The sequence below is a fragment of the Hyaena hyaena genome, unplaced genomic scaffold, assembly GCF_003009895.1.
Source record: "Hyaena hyaena isolate Hyena2069 unplaced genomic scaffold, ASM300989v1 scaffold_59, whole genome shotgun sequence".
Taxonomy (NCBI): Eukaryota; Metazoa; Chordata; class Mammalia; order Carnivora; family Hyaenidae; genus Hyaena; species Hyaena hyaena.
Genome location: NW_024080691.1, coordinates 1,566,863 through 1,585,889, shown reverse-complemented (window position 1 = coordinate 1,585,889; position 19,027 = coordinate 1,566,863). Strand labels below are relative to the sequence as shown.

At 41.8% G+C, this 19,027-nt stretch overlaps 1 protein-coding gene across 10 annotated transcripts in view; it reads right to left on the bottom strand.

Moving 5' to 3' along the window:
- DLG2 (discs large MAGUK scaffold protein 2) overlaps nucleotides 1–19,027 on the bottom strand; it is a 1,380,463-nt gene that overhangs the window by 65,204 nt on the left and 1,296,232 nt on the right. For all 10 annotated transcript variants that reach the window (XM_039231798.1, XM_039231799.1, XM_039231801.1 and 7 more), the window contains one exon: nucleotides 6,505–6,681. In XM_039231798.1, the coding sequence (XP_039087729.1) occupies nucleotides 6,505–6,681 (177 nt within the window). The remainder of the gene's footprint in view (nucleotides 1–6,504; nucleotides 6,682–19,027) is intronic.

Sequence of the window (19,027 nt, the reverse complement as noted above, 5' to 3'; positions counted from 1 at the left end):
ATTCATCTCTTTGGATCCTTCTAAAACTGTTGTTATAGCCTGAATTTATCCTGGCTTCTTTGCATTAACCAGACTGATTATGGGAAACACTAATACATTAGATGAGGCCAAAATGACATGCAGAGGATACATGGTTATTTGATCAGGCTATGCAAAATATTCTGTCCAAACCTACAGAACTCACAGGGCTCCAAACATATATTAGGCTGATGTCAGGATTCTAAGAACTATTTGGACAGAGCATTCTAATTTTTACCCCCTGGATTCCAAGCTCAACCTTGTTTTCAGATTTCTTCTTCCTTCCTTCCTTCCTTCCTTCCTTCCTTCCTTCCTTCCTTTCTTTCTTTTTTTTTACAAATAGTTTATTGCCAAATTGGTTTCCATATAACACCCAGTGCTCATCCCCACAAGTGCCCTCCTCCATGCCCATCTCCCCCCCCCCCCCCCCCCCCCCAGTCCTCAGTTTATTCTCAGCATTCAAGAGTCTCTCATGGTTTGCCTCTCTCCCTTTCCCCCACCATTTCCCCCCTTCTTCTCCCCCATGGTCCTCCATTAAGTTCCTCCTAATCCTCCTATACATGCAATCATATGATATTTGTGTTTTCAGATTTCTAAAGAAATGTCTCCCTCCTGGGTGGCTCAGTCAGTTAAGCATCCGACTTCGGCTCAGGGCCTGTAAGTTTGAGCCCCACATTGGGCTCTGTGCTGAGAGCTCAGAGCCTGGAGCCTGCTTCAGATTCTGTGTCTCCCTCTCTCTCTCTGCCCTTCTCCCACTCATGCTGTTTCTCTCTGTCTCAAAAATAGACAGACATAAAAAAAAAAAAAGAAATGTCCTATTAGGCCATCTGTAGTGGTTCATTCCTTAAATCTTAAAAGGGCTGCAAAGAACGTTACATCGGATAGGTGTGCGCGCTCGCGCGCACACACACACACACACACCTATTATTTGCTATGGTTTATATTTAATCTTCAAAGAGGCCATAGGAAAAAGTAAAAAACAATTTTTAAAGGTAGCAGTATTTTGGCTCACTCACGGAAAGTGAGGAAGTCGGAAAGTTTTGCTTTCTCTTGGGATTGAAAGTTTCAATATAAGTGGCGGCTGAGGTTTTAACACATAATTATTAGCAAAAAGATTCCTGTAAATTTATATCCTCTCATTTGGTTCCCACAATAATCAAGTGATGTCGGTATTACTGACCCCATTTTATGGCTGAAAAGCTGACACCTTAAGCTTGCCAAGTTTGAAGAGTGGTAGAAATAAGGGCCTGAACATACAGCTGCTAAAAGCGAATCTGACTGCCTCCCTACATCTGCTCAGTTTGGGAAACAGCTTCCAAGGTTCTTCCACGTCTCTGTCTGCAATGGGAATTCTTGACACAAACGAGATTTTGGATGGGTCATACATAGTTTTAAGGCCAATACAGTTCTTTAGAAGTTTGCACTAAGTTTTTTGCAAATGATAACCAACCCCCTCCCTTTCATCCCCATATCCTAAGTGTCCTGAATTAAATAAACCATAACTGAATGCAAGTGTATAATCATTGAGCTAACACCATACCAGAAAAGGCTGGGCTTAAAGTTTAGAATAAATTTTAACACCAAAATTTAGGTTAGCTAAGTGACTATGCGCAACATTATAAATATTGAATTACATCATAAATATTAAATTAGTTTCTCTCCTTGGCAGTCTTTCTGCATTCACTGCAGGCCCATCATAGTCTTGCTTTCCCTTCACAGGGGGTCATGTTGATTACCTCTTTCAGTGGTAGTAGTGATTGTGGCTTATGTTTTCTCCCACCTGCCTCAGCCCCGTCCTCTCTTTTAGTGCTTCTTATGATGCAAGAGGATAGTTTATTGCTCAAATGAGAGTTAGGTCTGGGAGGTAGGGCTCTAAATAATGCTGTGTTCTTTCAAGCACTAAAAGCTCAAAATATGAAGCAAGAAAAACACCCATCATTTGAGTATGCACAAAGTATTTGATGTTGTACTTTGCCTCTTTTATCTATAACTATACAATGATACAGGGCCTACGAAGGAGCTGGACCTAGAGTAGGTGCTTAATGAATCCTTGTTGAATGAATGAATGAATGAATGAACCCTCAAGGAGCATTCTTGACCTGGATGTGAAAACTAAGGCTCAAGAGTTAGGTGACTTGCCCGAACAAACAGTGTTTTTCATAAAAAGTTATTTACCATTTCATGACTTTTTCACTTGGTAAGAGTCCTTGTAAAAGTTTAGCACTACCTTCTTTAATTGTGTTACTAAGTAAGACTACAATAATCAAGTGATGTAGCTATTACTGCATTTTATACCTTTGACAGGTATAGATGATATTAAAGTCCACAGATCTTTACCTAAGGAAATGGTGGACCACCTATAGAGAAAGACTGAATTGAAATGAGAAGTATTACTTTACTTCACTCACACTCAAGAGGCAAGCAATTAATTAGATTGTTTAAGCAGAAATAATCCCGTCCACCCTAGTCTGGTCACTGACCAAAATACTGAAAATATAAACTGGATGGCAAAGTCTGAACAATCAATTCTGACAGCTAGCTTCTCCAGGGAGTACCGAATGGTCATGCTTCAATGAGCCCAACTGTCTCCCTCTGCCCTCTCACCCATTCCCCATCTGGCATTTTCAGGTTCTGGCCAAACACATAATGAGCTCAGGCTTGGAGCCCTGGATGGTGGGAACATCACTTGGTGCTTGCTGGGTGTTCCTGTGCTGTGCTCTATGAGGATGGAAATGCCATCCACGGTACCGGCCATAGGCTCACTGTGAAAGCTAGGTGCAGAAACCTTACGGCAACGCTAGTAAGGTGGTCATCACTGAGTGGCGATGACTAAAGACTGAGATTAGGAGATTGTAGAAAAACATCCTATTTCAGGCAAGTTAATTAACTTCTTTATACCTCAACCTCCTGATTTATAAAATGGGTACAATAATAATATAACATCTCTCATAGGGTTGTGATGAGGTTTAAATAAGTTCATTTTATGTAAAGGGTTTAGAACAGCACCTACTATGCTCTTGGAGTGTTTTGTTAAATAAAATTTCTTTAAAAAAATTTTTTTACATTTATTTATTTTTGAGAGACAGAGTGTGAGCAGGGGAGGGGCAGAGAGAGACGGAGACACAGAATCTGATACAGGCTCCAGGCTCTGAGCTATCAGCACAGAGCCCGATGTGGGGTTTGAAGCCACGAACCCATGAGATCATGACCTGAGCTGAAGTCTGGTGCTAAACCAACTGAGCCACCCAGGTGCCCCTTGTTAAATAAAATTTCTTTACCATCTTCAAAAAAAAAAAAAAGGAAGAGGAAGGCAATAATTTTCATACTCTCCATTTTCGTGTAATTAGGATGATTAAATGGAATCATCAATAGAGAAACATTTTTGTAAAGGGTAAAGTCATGCCCTGACGTTACCCATTATGAGATTTTTCCCAGACAAGCTTTACTAGCTGAATTATGGTGAGAAAAGGGGCTATAAAGGAATTAAAGATAGAAAAATTAACCCCAATCTAATAGCAAATAATATTTGACAAGCTCTCACTTATTCTGAGCTGTAGTCGTAAGATGCTGAATGTAGTGCAAAATGAGAAAGCCTCATTTACAAGTAAAATATTAAAGAACAAGACAGGCTCATGACAGATTGTGTGTGTGTGCATGTGCGTGTGTGTATGTGTGTTATTTTAGAGAGAGAGAGCAAGCATGGACTGAGCCAGGAGGTGCCCCTCATGACAGATTTTAAAGTGCATGCATAAGAACTCTGTGAGGTAGGATTATAAGTGATTTTTATTTCTTTTTCATACTTCTCGAAAATTTCCCATTTTTATATGATGAAATGTGTTACTATTATAAACATATAAAACAGTAATGATAACATTTTTTTACAAGATTTAAAATCATAAGGAGAAAAGTTGACAGAAACTCACTTATAGCCATAAGCACACGCATGTACACACACATGCACATACATGTACACACACATAGAGGGGGAACCTACTGTAACATTCATGAGATAGAATGCTAATAAATATTAACATTAGAGTCCCTAGACAAACTTCTTTTTCAGGCTAGCTGTATTATGGTTGTTGAGATGATTTTTGTCCAAACTAGGTGAGAGAGCCATCTTAAGAATGACCACCAGCAGGTGGAAAATTACCTCAAGAGAAATAGCACTGAGAATGTTCCTTGGAGGGAAAATGATGTGTAATTGAACAAATGAAGGGCTATGACAAGACTGGTTAGCATCACAGAACCTCTGAGTTGGAAAGGGCCTGAGAAATCTTATAGTTCAACACTATCCAAACCTTGAATCCTTTTTATTATATTTCCTGATGCCAGATCTTCTATTATCAGAATCACCTGGGGGGATTTACAAACAAATACAGATTTCCAGGACCCACTGCAGATGGACTGAATTAGTGTGTGTGTGTGTGTGTGTGTGTATGTGTGCGCGCGCGCGCGCGCATGTGTGCATGTGTCTGTGTGTGCGCTTGCGCAAAGGCACACGCAAAGGGGAGGGTCAGAAAGGGAGGGAGCAGGCGCATCTAAATTTTGTTTTCATTAAAATGTTTTTAATGTTTATTTATTTTTGAGAGAGAGAGAGAGAGAGAGAGAGAGAGAGAGAGACACTGTGAGTGGGGGAAGGGCAGAGAAGGAGGAAGGTAGAATATCCAAAGCAGGCTCTAGGCTGGGAGCTATTAGCCCACAAGGCGAGGAACTCAAACTCACCAGCCATGAGATCATGCTGAGCCACCCAGGCGTCCCACATCTAAGTTTTTGTAACTCTCTCTTGTTATGAAAACTATTGTTCTAGTTAACTATCCTCCAGTTAATCCATACCATCTCCACACAGCTCTGATTAGTAAAATAATTTTTTTTAATGAGCTGAAATGTGTTGCCACATAGCTTTCCTTCCTCGACACTCCACTTCTGTCCTTTGGGCCATATTCAAGAAGAGAGCTCTTTCTTCCACAGAGCAGCTTCTCAGACAGCTCTGATGGATTAAATCAAAGCAAACAAAAATGCATGTTGCCTTGACTTTTTTTTTTTTTTTAAGTAAATGGAAATGGAGAAACAATATAAACTAGTGCTGAGAATCCATGCTTTGGATATATAACTTTTGAGAAAACACTACAAGCCACAGTGAAAACTCAGAATGTCCTCTCAAAGCAATGCCAGGCAACTATTCTGCAGCCCAGAGGTTGAAAGAGACCCAGAGAACTGTCTTCTGGTAGGAGGATGGGGAGGTTCTCTGGAATTTCATCGACTTCTTTGTGCCTCTTCCCCACTAAGCATGAGTTAGCAGTGGTGCAACAGTCTGCAGTCTCTCCATGATCCTCCCCAGGCTGTGTGGCCACAGGCAGAGAAGGGTGAGGGTCCAGTCTTCTCTGGGGTGCAAATGCCCCACAGAGTTATTCTTGGGTATAACAGGCATCTTCCTACCATGGTTTGAGCGAGCCCCATCACTGGTTTGCTTTGTGTGTGGCAGCACTGGCATGCTCAGCTTCCTTAAAGACTTTTTACAGAGATATTTGAAGTGTTTGGATATGAGAAGAAAAGTCCCCTGAGAAACCTGCAGCTTGAGAAAAGTTGGTGACTTCCTTGAATAAACATAATTCCTAACTTTAATTTCATAGCTGTGTTTCTTTACTAGGGTACAGACAAATTTGTTTCATGGACAATATGTTGGTGCCAAAAGGATGCTCCTGGGAGGGAAAGTTTCTCTCTGGGGGTGATGACTGGCTACTGGAACAGATGAGAGGGGTGGCTGTTCCAAAGTATACTAAGCCTTTCTTCAACTACGCTTTTGAAAGGAGGGAATATACTTTGGAACTGTGTAGTTGAAGAAAGGCTTGGAAGAGAAAGAGCATGGTGCTCTTGACATATAGAACTGAATATGAGTGAACATGGGAGTTGTGGGGTGGGTGGGGAAAAGGAGTAAGGAAAACAGGCAAAAAGAGTTATAAACCCTGTCTTAGATCTCACCTAGATGTTCCACAGCTCATATTCCAAGCATCTGAATTTTGCATGAAGGGTTTTAGTTTTTCCCCCATCAGTATTTGAAGGTAATACATAGCTAGAACCTTTGCTTAGTAAATCATACCTTACGTGGCTTTCACGTGACCTTTCTGTAAAGTTATCTCGTAAATCTGAACCTCTGGAATAACACCTCTGAGTGTTTAAGGCAGCATACACGCTGATAAGATAGTCTAGAACATGTGGTTGCTGGTAAATGTTTTAGGGAGGTGTGTAAGTAGATCCCTTTCTTCCTTTATGTCTTATCAGAGGCTTTGGTAAAGCCCTAATATGAGAAGAATGAGAATATGTAATTCATGTCACCTGTCACCACTGACAACTTCCCCACAGACGGACTATCCCACTCAAATCGTTATTCTGTGAACAGTTTGCCATATCTTCATCTTCCCTCATTTCCACTCCCTGGATAGCTGAAGAGCAAAAAAAATCTGAAATAGAAAAGGCAATTCTTACCTCCGTTTGCTGGGGATGACCCCCATCTCTTCACTGTCCCCCTCCAGAGTGACTCTCCTGGCTTGCCACCACTCATCATCTGAGGCGTTGATAACATGGAGAATATCTCCATACTTAAAACTAAGTCCTTGACTTGGCAGCCCACTGTCCTTGCTCTTGTCATAGTCAAACATGGCTCTGTAGAAATGACAAGAGAGAACAGTGTTAGGAACCTCTGGAGCACTGATTTTGGATTCATCATTTTGATTACCCAGTCTTGCCCTGAGGATCCATCATCCATTTAATACCAGCTCCGAGGTCTGACTCCCAGGATTGCAGTCCCACTGCACATTCCCACTGCTGTGATCACCAATCAACATTGGTACCTGCTCCTCCCTGGAGGCTGGAGGGACAGCTTACAAACTCCTAAAGCTGGGGTATTGCTTCCTTTCTTAGAGACCATCATATGTGGCAAGGGTGATGAGAGATGTGGCAAAGGCAGTTTAGCACCTGAGATGTTTTCTCTCCTACTACCATTGAAATTTAAAAGTCACTAAAAAGAAGGAAATAATGAAGACAAACATGGGCAACTTTCTGAATGAAGCATTTTGTGCTATGAGCAATCCTCTTAGATGTATGTATAAGTCCGTAGAACTCTTTTCCTTGTAATAGGGAAAGATGGTAACAACTTAAGTGTCCACACATAGGGGACTGGGATCCTTCCACTCACTGGACTATTGGACCATTACTGAAGTGGAATGGTTGCAGTTCCTATATTATACACCTGAAACTAATATAACCTGTATGTTCATTGCACTGGAATTAACATTTTTAAAAAAGAATCTGCAAATTAAAACCACAAAAGTTTAAATAAAAAATAAAACAAATTGAATGGTTGCAGAGGTTAATAAAATGCCGTGAATAAGCACTCAAAATGCAATTATAAAAAATATAATTACCTATGTTTACGTGTGTATATACAGATAGATCAAAATTATATGGATAAGACAAATCTTTTTGCTTCCAGAGAAGGCTGAGCCTATCTCAGCACAACACTCATCAATTCTGAATTGTAATTCTTGCTTTATATACCATATTTCCCTCAGTAAAGAACACATTCCCTTTGCTGAACTGAACACTCTTATATGTATAGATTGGTGGGCCAAGGGAATTGCAAACAGAATTGAAATGATCACCAAGACCTCAGTAGCTAGGTGTTGCTTTAAGTAGCTGACAATTTGTCTTGAGTCTTTTCTTTTTTTTTTTTTTAATTTTTAATGTTTTATTTATTTCTGAGAGAGAGAGAGAGACAGCGTGAGCAGGGGAGGGTCAGAGAGAGAGAGGGAGATACAGAATCTGAAGCAGACTCCAGGCTCTGAGCTAGCTGTCAGCACAGAACCCGATGTGGGGCCTGAGCCCACGAACTGTGAGATTATGACCTGAGCCAAAGTCAGATGCCCAACTGACTGAGCCACCCAGGCGCCCCTCTCTCGAGTCATATTGCCTGCCTCCTCCCATACCCCCTCCCACACTCACAAACCACCACCTCACACATACAGTATACGATTTCTCAGGAGAAGCAGATTTTGCCAACTCCTGTTTATTCCCCTTTGATTCCATTCTGAGAATTTCCTTAGAGTGTAACCACTATGCAAGCAAACTTAGATAGAGCTGGGGAACAGATTTTTCTAAAATCACTGAGGATCAAGTATGGTTCTTTTTCTATCTTCTTCTCCTCCCTCCCCTTCTCCTCATGAAAGAAATGTCACATCTGCTATCATGGCAACCCAAAAGAGCTGAAGACAGCATGTAGAATTCTCAAATACGGTAGGAAAATCTGAGTTACTTGCAACACAGCTCCTTCTTCCATGAACCCTGTTTCCAAGTAAATGAAACAGGAGGAGAGTTTCTCAATCTAAGCTGCCAGATGACTCATTGCCACCTTGACCATCTGCATCTTCCCCACCGAAGACTTCGGCAAAGCTATACCCAGGCGAAAGGGGGTTGAGAGAGGGCAGAGGCCCACTTGTGACGCTGTCACTTCTCTGGCTGGGTGACATAAATTAATTAACACTCATGAGCCACAGGTTTTTGTAATGCAAAATTAGTCCAATAACTACTTTCAGACAGAGCTGCTATGAGCATTAGTAAGACATACGAGGCAGCCAGCTCACGGTGGGTGCACTGTAGCAGCGTGTAGCATAGTGGTCAAGAATAGACTCAGGGGTCACACTGTTAGAGTCATTTCCTGATTCTACTGCTTCTTACCAGTAATATAGCTGGTTTTCTGCATTAGCTCCTTAACCTTTCTTAGGCTTCAGATTCCTCATACACAACAGTTATGGTGACAACAGCAATGGTAGCAGTACCCCCGTCATGAAATTGTTGCACGGATGAAATGTCTCATAAGGTAATACATGTAAAATCGAGCATGCCCAACAATGCCTGGCACATAGTGACAATCATCAAGTTTGAACTGTTAGTATTACCTCCCCTTTTCCCTTTGAGTGGATATTCATAAAAATTCTTTCTGTACATAACATAGCAAGCTTGAGATTACTATCCTTAAAAAGACCTCCCTACAAGGGCAGCTCGAGGCTGACATTTGGGTAATTAATATTTCCTATTAAGAATGCCCCACCATGCCTAAACTGCTTGTATAAACAACATTTAAGCTGAATATTTGTTTTCCTTCTGTGAGTCTGGAATTGTGGTATGTGCCAGGCCGAAGGTGACTATATGACTAGTCCCCAGTATAAACCCTGGATGGTGAGGGGCACCTGGGTGGCTCAGTCAGTTAAGCTTCTGACCTCAGCTCAGGTCAAGATCTCACGGTTTATGACTTTGAGCCCTGAAGTGGACTTTCTGATGTCAGCTAACAGCACACTTAGGATCTGGATCCTGTCTCCCTCTCTCTCTCTGCTCCTCTCCCCGACTTCTCGCTCACATACACTTGCACGCACACACACACACACACACTCTCTCTCTCTCTCTCTCTCAAAAATAAGCAAACATAAAAAAAGATAATAAAAATAAACAACAGCTACAACAACAGCAACAAAACCCCTGAACCCTGAGTCTTTAATGAGCTTCCTTGGTAGATGACATTTATACCTGCTGTCACAATTTGTTGCTGGAGGAATTAGGTATGTCCCATGTGACTCCACTGGGAGAAGGCTCTTGGAAGCTTGCGCCCAGTTTCCTCTGGATTTTGTCCCAAGCTCCTTTCCCCTTGCTGATTTTGCTTTGTGTCCTTTTCTGTAATAAATCATAGTCCTGAGTATGTCTATGCTGAGTCTTGTAAGCCCTCTTAGTGAATCATTGACCCCGGGAATTGTCTTGAGGGTCCCCAACACTCTATAGATTGCAAATCATTTTCATGTATATGACCTCATTTGTGACTCAATCCATCCTGACAAAGAATGTATGATGGATACAGCACTACCCCCATTTTATAGATGAGGGATAGACTAACCTCAGCATACACAACTTAGGGTTAGCAACTTTAGGCTGTGGCTTAGGTCTCCTGATCCGGAGACCTAGTACAATGCTCTTCACCTTGTTCTCCACAGACCCCCTCCCCCACAATTTGAGAGGCGGTGACAAGGTGGCAGGGTAATAACCATGATGGCTACCACTCTTTATGCTCATATTAGGTGCCCTGGCACTTTGTATCCATTGTCTTATTTGCCATCATAACAACCTGAAAGTAAAAATTAGTATCCTCATTTTACAGATTACGGTAGGAAGCTCAGGACCTTAGGGCACCTGCCCCAGGTCACACATACACATGCGGTGGAGACTGCATTTATAATATGGTCTGTCTGGCTCCAAAATCCACATTCGTGGACATTTCATTGTGAGGCTCAGTTTCCCAGCTTGTTATCCTCTGGTCATGCTCACAATTTAGCAGCACCAGGAACTCTCCAGGGCTCCACACCCTCTCCCACCCCCGCCCCCAAGTCCCCAAACTCCCTTACTGCTCACTTCTTGTCCCATTATTTTTTCTTTCTTAAATTTTAAATATTTTATTTACTTTTGAGAGAGCGCAAGCAAGGGAAGGGCAGTGAGATGGGGACAGAGGATCCAGAGAGGGCTCTGCGCCGAAAGCAGCAAGCCATTTGGGGCTCAAACTCACAAATCACAATATAATGACCTGAGCCTAAGCCTGATGTCAACTGACAGGTGTCCCTGTCCCAGTATTTTTTTCTTATCCTAAGGATCTTTGAACCTCTGGTTTAGCTCCAAGCTCTTTCTGGATATCAAGCCATTAGGAAAGCTGGTAGGTGGTAGCCAGGAAGGCAGGCTCTAGGGTCAGACTGCCTGGGTTTGCAACTTTCTTTTTAAGCAAGTTACTTGGCTCCAAGTTTTCTTAACTGTAAAACTGGCATATAATAACACCACTTACCCAAAGGGCTGTGGTGAAGATTAAATAAATTAATATATGGAAAGTATTACACAACCAGCCTGACACTAGTGAGTGCTCAAAAAATAATAGCTACCATTACTATTCTAATTGTTTTTCTGAAAACTGTGCTGGCCTTGAATCAAGGAATCTGTTGAGACTGTGGCCCTCAGTAGCTGTCTTCCGGACTGTGTACAAAGACATTTAAAATATCTCTCTATTCTCAGAGTCCAGTATAGCACTGGGCACAAAGTAGACCCTCACTATCAGTCTGTGAACGTGTTTCAGGGCCGCCTGGGTGGTGCAGTCGGTTAAGGCTCCGACTTTGGCTCAGGTCATGATCTCGCGGTTCATGGGTTCAAGCCCTGCACCAGGCTGTGTACTGACAGCTAGCTCAGAGCCTGGAGGCTGTTTTGGATTCTGTTTCTCCCTCTCTTTCTCTGCCTTCCCTCCCTTGCTCTCTCTCTCTCAAAAAAAAAAAAAAAAACATTAAAAAAATTAAAAAAAGAAACTATTAAAAAAAAGAAAGAAAGAAAATGTTTCAGATGAAGTTTGAAAGTCCTACTTCTTTCAAGCCTGTGTCCTCATGTGTAAGGGAGGGTACCAGAGACTATTCTGGTGGGGACTGGGTCAACCATTCAATCTACTGTGCTCTATTCTAATTCCCAAGAATCCCTGAGGGAAGGCTTCCCACTCCTGCCTTCAGCCATAGGTGTCCTCCCCGAAGGGGCTCACAACACGTTCTTCCAGGGTTCTGTTTATCTTGGACGATCTGCTGCTCTAGGATGACATGAATTTCAGACTTATCAGGTCCCTGAAAACAAGCAGCTGATACATTTCAGCAGCTTCTGGCTCCTTTGGATATTAATGGATCTTCATGTCTGGGAAAAATGTTACAGTGCCCCATCACCTAATTTAAAAAGTGATAAGCTGTTTTTAATTTGCTTTATGGGCTAATTCATCACAGCAACTTTTATAAAATGCCATTAAGACTCACACTTTCCACCCAGGGTGCTTTTAACAAGTCCATTAGACAAGTAGAATTAGACAGGAGTAATGCAATGGCTCTCCCATCCCTTCTGCCCCTCCTGCATTTCACCATGTGGTGGCCCTTTGCCAACCAGGGAAGCCTAAAAAAGAGAGTGAAGAGCTGCTCATTCTAATGGCTGTGCCACATGACCGAAATACCTGAGGAACTGATGGAACTTGTGCTTATTAAGTGGCCCACAATATACGAAAGACTTTATGTTTATCATTTCATCCAATGTACTGGCCAGGCAAGGCAGCATCTGGGTTATATGCTAAGCTTTGGAGAGAGAAGAGACCTAGGTTATGTCCCAACTCTGCCATTCCTACTTGTGAATTTGAGGCAGGTTACTTAACTTCCTAGATGATCTCTTCACCATAGATGACCATTCCATCAACTATGAAATGCAGAGAATGATGGAATTAACTCAAAAGATTTTTATGAAGATACCACTACAGGGTGACATATGAGAAATGCCCAACACACACATAGAATGTGCTCCACTTTGTTATTATTTCTGACAACAATCTTGCCACGTAAGCCTTTTTTTTAATCTCACAAAGGAAATGAGATCCAAAGAGCTGAAATGAAAAAAAGCTAATAAGTAGCAGAACCAGGATTCAAATATAGATAGATGTGTCTGAATCAAAAGCCCATCTCCTGACTGTAGAATTCAGCTTAGAATTTCTGATAAGGAATGTTGTCCTTAGACCTCATCTCCAGAGATTTCATGATTTGGTGATTGCATTTATAATGATACCATGGACTAGATATGAGGGGAGAGGCATGAATAGTTTACTGACTGTACATTTAATTCTCACAACAGCCCCACAAAACATGGATTAGCCTCGTATTGCAGATGAGGAAATATAGGCTTGGTTAACTTAGGCAATAAGCCCAGTGATACCAGCTATCAAGATAGGGCAGGACTGAGTTCAAGACCTGTCTGCTTCCATCATTTATGTTATTAAAAGCAAGTTGTCATATTTCAAAGCCTGGAACTAAAGCCTAATTACCAGCTGAAAAATCCAAAACCCAAAACCAAACCTCCTCCCCCCAAAACCAAACTCTCCCAACCCTTCAAGAAAACTGTCTGCCTCCAAGGCTTGTGGACTTGCTACACTGACCCATGTGTTATTTTTTCAAGGAATCCTCTCCAACCAAAACCACTCACATTCTTTATTGGGCTTAGACTGCAGTAATATTTAATAATCATGGACCGTAATAGCACACATGTTCTCTGTGTTGGTCAGAGGATTGAATTTTGGCTGGCCCACTTTAAGGCTGGTATAGCAGAGAATCACAAGGGTGAAGAGAACCCCAGGACTGTGCCAGTTAAGAACTGGAAAAACTGGGGCGCCTGGGTGGCTTAGTTGGTTAAGCATCCGACTTTCGCTTAGGTCATGATCTTGTGGTTCGTGGGTTCGAGCCCCGCGTCGGGCTCTGTGCTGACTGCCAGCTCAGAGCCTGGAGCCTGTTTCAGAGTCTGTGTCTCCCTATCTCTCTGACCCTCCCCTGTTCACTCTGTCTCTATCTTAGAAATAAAATAAAAATATTAAAAAAAAAAGAACTGGAAAAACTACTTGATGTGTCTCATGGTTATTGAAGACATGGTAGGGAAAATCGTTCCCTAACCCCTTCTTTACAAGGATATCCACACCTTGATCTCCAGAGCCTGTGAATATGTTACCTAATGTGGCAAGAGGGATTTGCAGATGTGATCAAAGTTAAAGGTCTTAATATGGGGAGAGTATCCTTGATTATCTGGGTGGGGCCAATCCAATCACATGAGTCCTTAAAAGTAGAGAAGAAGGTAGAAGAATAGGTCAGAGAGCTGTGACATGAAAGGTATATGATTGCCATTCCTAGATTTGAAGATAGAGGAAGGTAATTTGCCATAGCAGCAGTAAAAAAGTAATAACAGAGGACAAGAAAGAAGATGATTTAATAGAAGGCAGGTAGAAGGCAAAGGCTACCAGTTTGATGATCCTGTCAAAGATTCTTTGGAATAAAAACAACTATTCAGCAACTATAATAACAGCTTATTAAATGTCTATTCTTGCCTAGCCATGTGCAAAGTACCTTTGTTTTACATAACTTCATCTTACTGAATCCATGCAAATAGCTTATAAGTATGCTTATTCCTACTTTGTAGATAAAAAACATAAGGCTTTGATTTCTTTTTAAAAATTTTTTTTAAATGTTTTTATCTCTGAGAGAGAGAGAAAGAGAGAGAGAGAGAGAAAGAGAGAGAGAGAGAGAGAATGAGCAGGGGAGGATCAGAGAGAGAGAGGGAGACACAGAATCTGAAACAGGCTCCAGGCTCTGAGCTAGCTGTCAGCACAGAGCCCAACACAGGGCTCCCACCCACGAACCATGAGATCATGACCTGAGCCAAAGTCAGACGCTCAACCGACTGAGCCACCCAGGCGCCCCTGGGTGTTGATTTCTTAACACTTATACTTTATCCAATCCTCACAAAAACCCTATGAGATTATTATTATTGTTCTTATGTGCAAATAAGGAAACTGAGGCACAGAAGTGGAGCCTTTTCCTTCTCTGAGGTTGTAAAGCACTCTGCTTGCATCTCTCTTGGGAAATCTACAATGTCTAGTCTTGAATGGGAATCTGTTTTACCTTCTCTCTCTCCCTCTCTCTGCCCCTCCCTGCCTCATGTGACCTCCCCCTCTCTCAAAATAATTAAATTAACATTAAAAAAAAAAAAAACCTTTCCATGTGGCTGATAGTAATGTGTGTCTCTGAGGATTGTTTGCTTTGTGAAAATCACTCTGCTCTGTGCCATTTCTTTCACCAGTCCCAGAACTTCTTTACCCCTCTCTTCACCCTGGCTGGGGGTTAAATGCCTCTCTTATATGCTCTTATATCACCATGTATTGCGATTTTTAATCTTTACAAATTCTAATTTGTATATGTGGGGGTGGGATGGGAAGGTTCACATTCATCCTATCCCCAGGGTCTACCGCAAAGCAGATGTCCAATAAAAGTTATTTTTTGTTATTAAATTTGTCACGTACTCTACTCACAGGGCAATTCCTGGAATTCAGTCGTTTACATTCGTTCCTAGAAGGCATGGACAATTGGAAACAATAGGTAAGGAAAGCCTGTGCAGCATCTGGCATTGGCTTCCCTGTCTTTCTTAGGACGATGAAGATCTGTGCAATGTTCCTGTCTCCCAAGTCAGAACACGTTCATCTCAGGGAAGAAGGAAACACATAGCTCTCTACAGACTACTTTTCATGTCTCCTTGAGGAACCATAACATACATACCCCTGTGGATCAGTCATCATGTCCAGACTGATTGAAGTCTAATGTGGCCACTTAATTTCCCATCCATTTCAATAATGAATTGTCCATAGTGAAAGGGTGGCTGAATCCACCAATGGAACAGTCTTAGTGGATAACACATTAGCTTCTGTCAGTCCTTGCCAAGAGAGCATTGACCAAGATGCTGTCTTTAAGTGATTACTGAGCACATAGTAAGCCTTACAATGTGCCAGGCACTGCTCTAGGTATTTACTATCCATGATTCATAGATACTCCTTAAAGTGTGGGCATTGTTCCCTTTTATAGAAGGGTAAAAATGCACTGTGGTATCAGATGAGTTATGCCGTTTGATCATTAACGACTTTTTAAGGCAGGTTTGTCTTCTGTAAAGATACTCTTCTAGGGGTCCTGAGTGGCTCAGTTGGTTAAGTTTCCAACTGTTGATTTTGCCTCAGGTCATGAACTCACTGTTGGTGAGATGGAGCTGCACTGGGCTCTGTGCTGACAGCATGGGGCCTTCTTGGGATTCTCTCTCTCTCCCTTTCTCTTTGCTCTTCCTCCCCAAAATAAATAAATAAATAAATAAACTAACAAAATGCTCTTCTTATCATGCCAGACTTTTTCCTTCTATGTTGGGAGAATATTGGGAAACTGTCAATTTCTACTGTATCCAAGGGGTCAGGCAGTCACTGTCATGACTGAAGATGGAATTAATTGGACACCAGTGAGAGGTCCTTACATCCTGAGGTCTCCACAGCTGTGGCATTTTGATGATAATCAGGGAAGAAGCATTACTTCTTCCAGGGGCAACAACTCTCTCTTAGTCTCTCCTGAGTCATCGGTGCTCTCCATCCCATAGGGATACAGTGTAATCAGACTCCCGTGTCCGGAGGCTAGTGTGTTGATCATTTCAGACAAGTCATCATTAGAGTCTCCAGGGATGGGGCCCACTCCAGCCTGATTTCCCTCTCAGGGTGTCCTAGCAATCTGTCAGGTTGGTTTACATGGCAGTCCCAACTGACAGGACCTCATCTGAGGGAAGCAGAGGCAAATCTGAACCTGCCCAAAGGCAGGGCTCCACAAACCATGGTGGATGGTACTTCAGATTTCAGGGTTGAATGAGACTGGAAAAATTTATCATCTTAAAACCGATTGTCTTTTCCCTCAAATCCCATCATCCAGCTACTCGGAAATTAAAATATGGGAAAGGGAACATGGGAAAGGATGAATAGCCCAGGCTTTATGACAGTTCTGAAAGCTTTTATGTTCTGGCTTTGTTTATCAGGAAATCAAGATATATTAATCAAGATACTAGGGAAAGGCTGACATAGTCCTGACTTCAGCCTTTTGTTCCTGATCCAAGCTAAAAATGTCTATCAAGCTTTGGCATTTACTTCTTAGGGTCTTATTGCCCCAAATTAGGAAGCTTGCTATGGGAGAAAAAGAATTATCTTGATATAGAATTTCATTATTACTGATATGCAATTATCATTTCAACACTTATATTTTTCTATAGAAAACTCATGTAAAGACACAAGACATGGACATCAGATAGTCCCATGTTCAAACAGTAGCTCTGCCATTTAACTAGCTGTGTGCTTTTCACACCCATCCCTTGGGTCTCCAAAGATGCAGAAGGAGGGACAATATCCCTGTCCAACAGAGTCCTTATGAGAATTACACATATAAGATATTTTAGAATCTAGTAGGTGCTCCGTATTTGTTAACTGAGTCTAAAGTTTAAATTCCTTTCCTGTAAATTCCACCACTTTTTTCCTAGTGTTGTTCACTAGAGCATAAACAAAGCAAGCCTACCTATGCTTTCCAATAACACTTTAAGTATTTACTGACTGACAAGTGAGATCAATTGGCTCATTGCCTGGCTTAGAAGAGATATTGGAGAAAGTTCATTTCTCTCATGAGCATATGGAAAAGAGGAGAAAGACATCCAAGCACATTTGGCATGACTACTCCAAATCCTTAGTGGTAGTGTATCAGGGTTGGTAACAAAATTCACATATCACAAAACCAGACAGTTGGACAACTACTTCAGCTTCCTCAATGCTGAGCTTGCTTTTTGTCTACTAGTTTTCAGAAAACTGGTGGGAACAATAGGCCTTGATTGAGGGAAAGGAAGAACTGGAATTAGGTAAAAAGTCACCTCAAAATCTCATCTATGTCCATAAATGGTCTCAATATCACTTTTTGAATGAGGACACATAAAATAGAAGATGGGTTCATTCTCATCCAGGCAAAAACACTGAGTTCAGGATATAATTTAACCTCCACTTATAGATAGGAGATAACAGTCATTTAATGCACTATCATTTACAGAGTGTCTTCTATGTGCCAATCACTGTGTTATTTGCTGAGGACTCATCAATGACAAGAGGCTTTCTTCCTGTTCTTATGGAGCTTAATGTTGGGCTTCATTCAGCAAATATTTATCAAGCATGTACCAATGATGATTCTAGGAGCTTGGGGTCTATTGGTGAATGAAAACAGATGAAAATTCTGCCTTCATGGAACTTATATTTTCATGACAGGACATGGAAATAACCACACAACATAATAGGAGTTGATACTTGCTATGGAAAAAGTTAAAAAATAGAGCAGAGTAAGGGGTATCAGGATTTTTAGACAGGGTAGAGCTGCGGTAGTTGTAAAGGTTGCATTTTTTGTGTGGGGGTGATCAAGGTAGGACTCACTAAATAACAGGTGAGGCAAGGCTTGAAGGAGGTGACTGAGTTAGTCATGAAGATATCTGAGGATAGTGTTGTAGGAAGAGGGAAAAGTCACTGCAAAGGTCCCAAAAGTCAGTGCAATATATGCTGTCATATGAATTAGTATGGGGAGCTACAGGATCACAGAGAAGGAGCCCCCATCAGGTGCTCAGAAAGCAGTCAATGAATGGACAGTTCTCCCAGATCTACTAGCTGAGAGGCAGTAGCACACCTACCTACCCCACCCAACAGAGCAGGCATGTCCTTCAGGCATTCTCCTCTGGGAACCTCATCTCTAACAACAGTCAGCTCACATGGTGGGGACTCTACTTCTTCCCTCAGTATTTCCTGCTTCTTGCCTCTCTTTGGAAGCTGGCATATGAGCAGGGCCATGGAACACCTTCCTTCTCTCAGATGCTCTACCACAGCTCAAACCATGCAAGGGGAATTTTTCAGGCAAGAATTTCTCTTGATATTGTTTAAAAAGTCAAAGCACTGACTAGATAGAAAGAAACAAGCATTCTGTAAATTTCAGTCCATTGCATGAAACTCCTTTCTCTGCAACTCCTCTCTGAGCCTATCCAGAGACAGGATGAACCTATTTCTTCTCTGTGCCAGGTTGCTACCTTGTACAAGGTCTTGTACTTGCACCTAGCAGCCAAATTTTACTTGGTTTGCTGTGGATCTGTTTTCCCTTCTAGACTTGTCAGTTCCTGAGGGTAGGACAGAGCATGCGGCAGGAGGTGCTCACAGTACAAGGCTAAAGAGAACTGAACTGAATTCAGGACTCTCACTGTGTCACCTTGGGAAACATCACTTCGCCTCTTCAGGTATCTTTCAGTTACCTTATCTGTAAAATGGGATTGTTATATTTTATCAATTTCAAGATGCACTTTTTTTCATTTCCATCTCTCTACAGTTAGGATGTACTGTATCTTACCATCAGTGCCATCGCATAATTTAATTGACAGCATTTCTCCTTTCTTGGGACATGCAGAGTACATCTTACAATCAATGATAACAGAGATTCACTGAAAAGGGTAGGAACCCTCTCACAGGCCCTTATGCGGATTAATGAATTCTGGATTAAAAAGCCCTCAGATC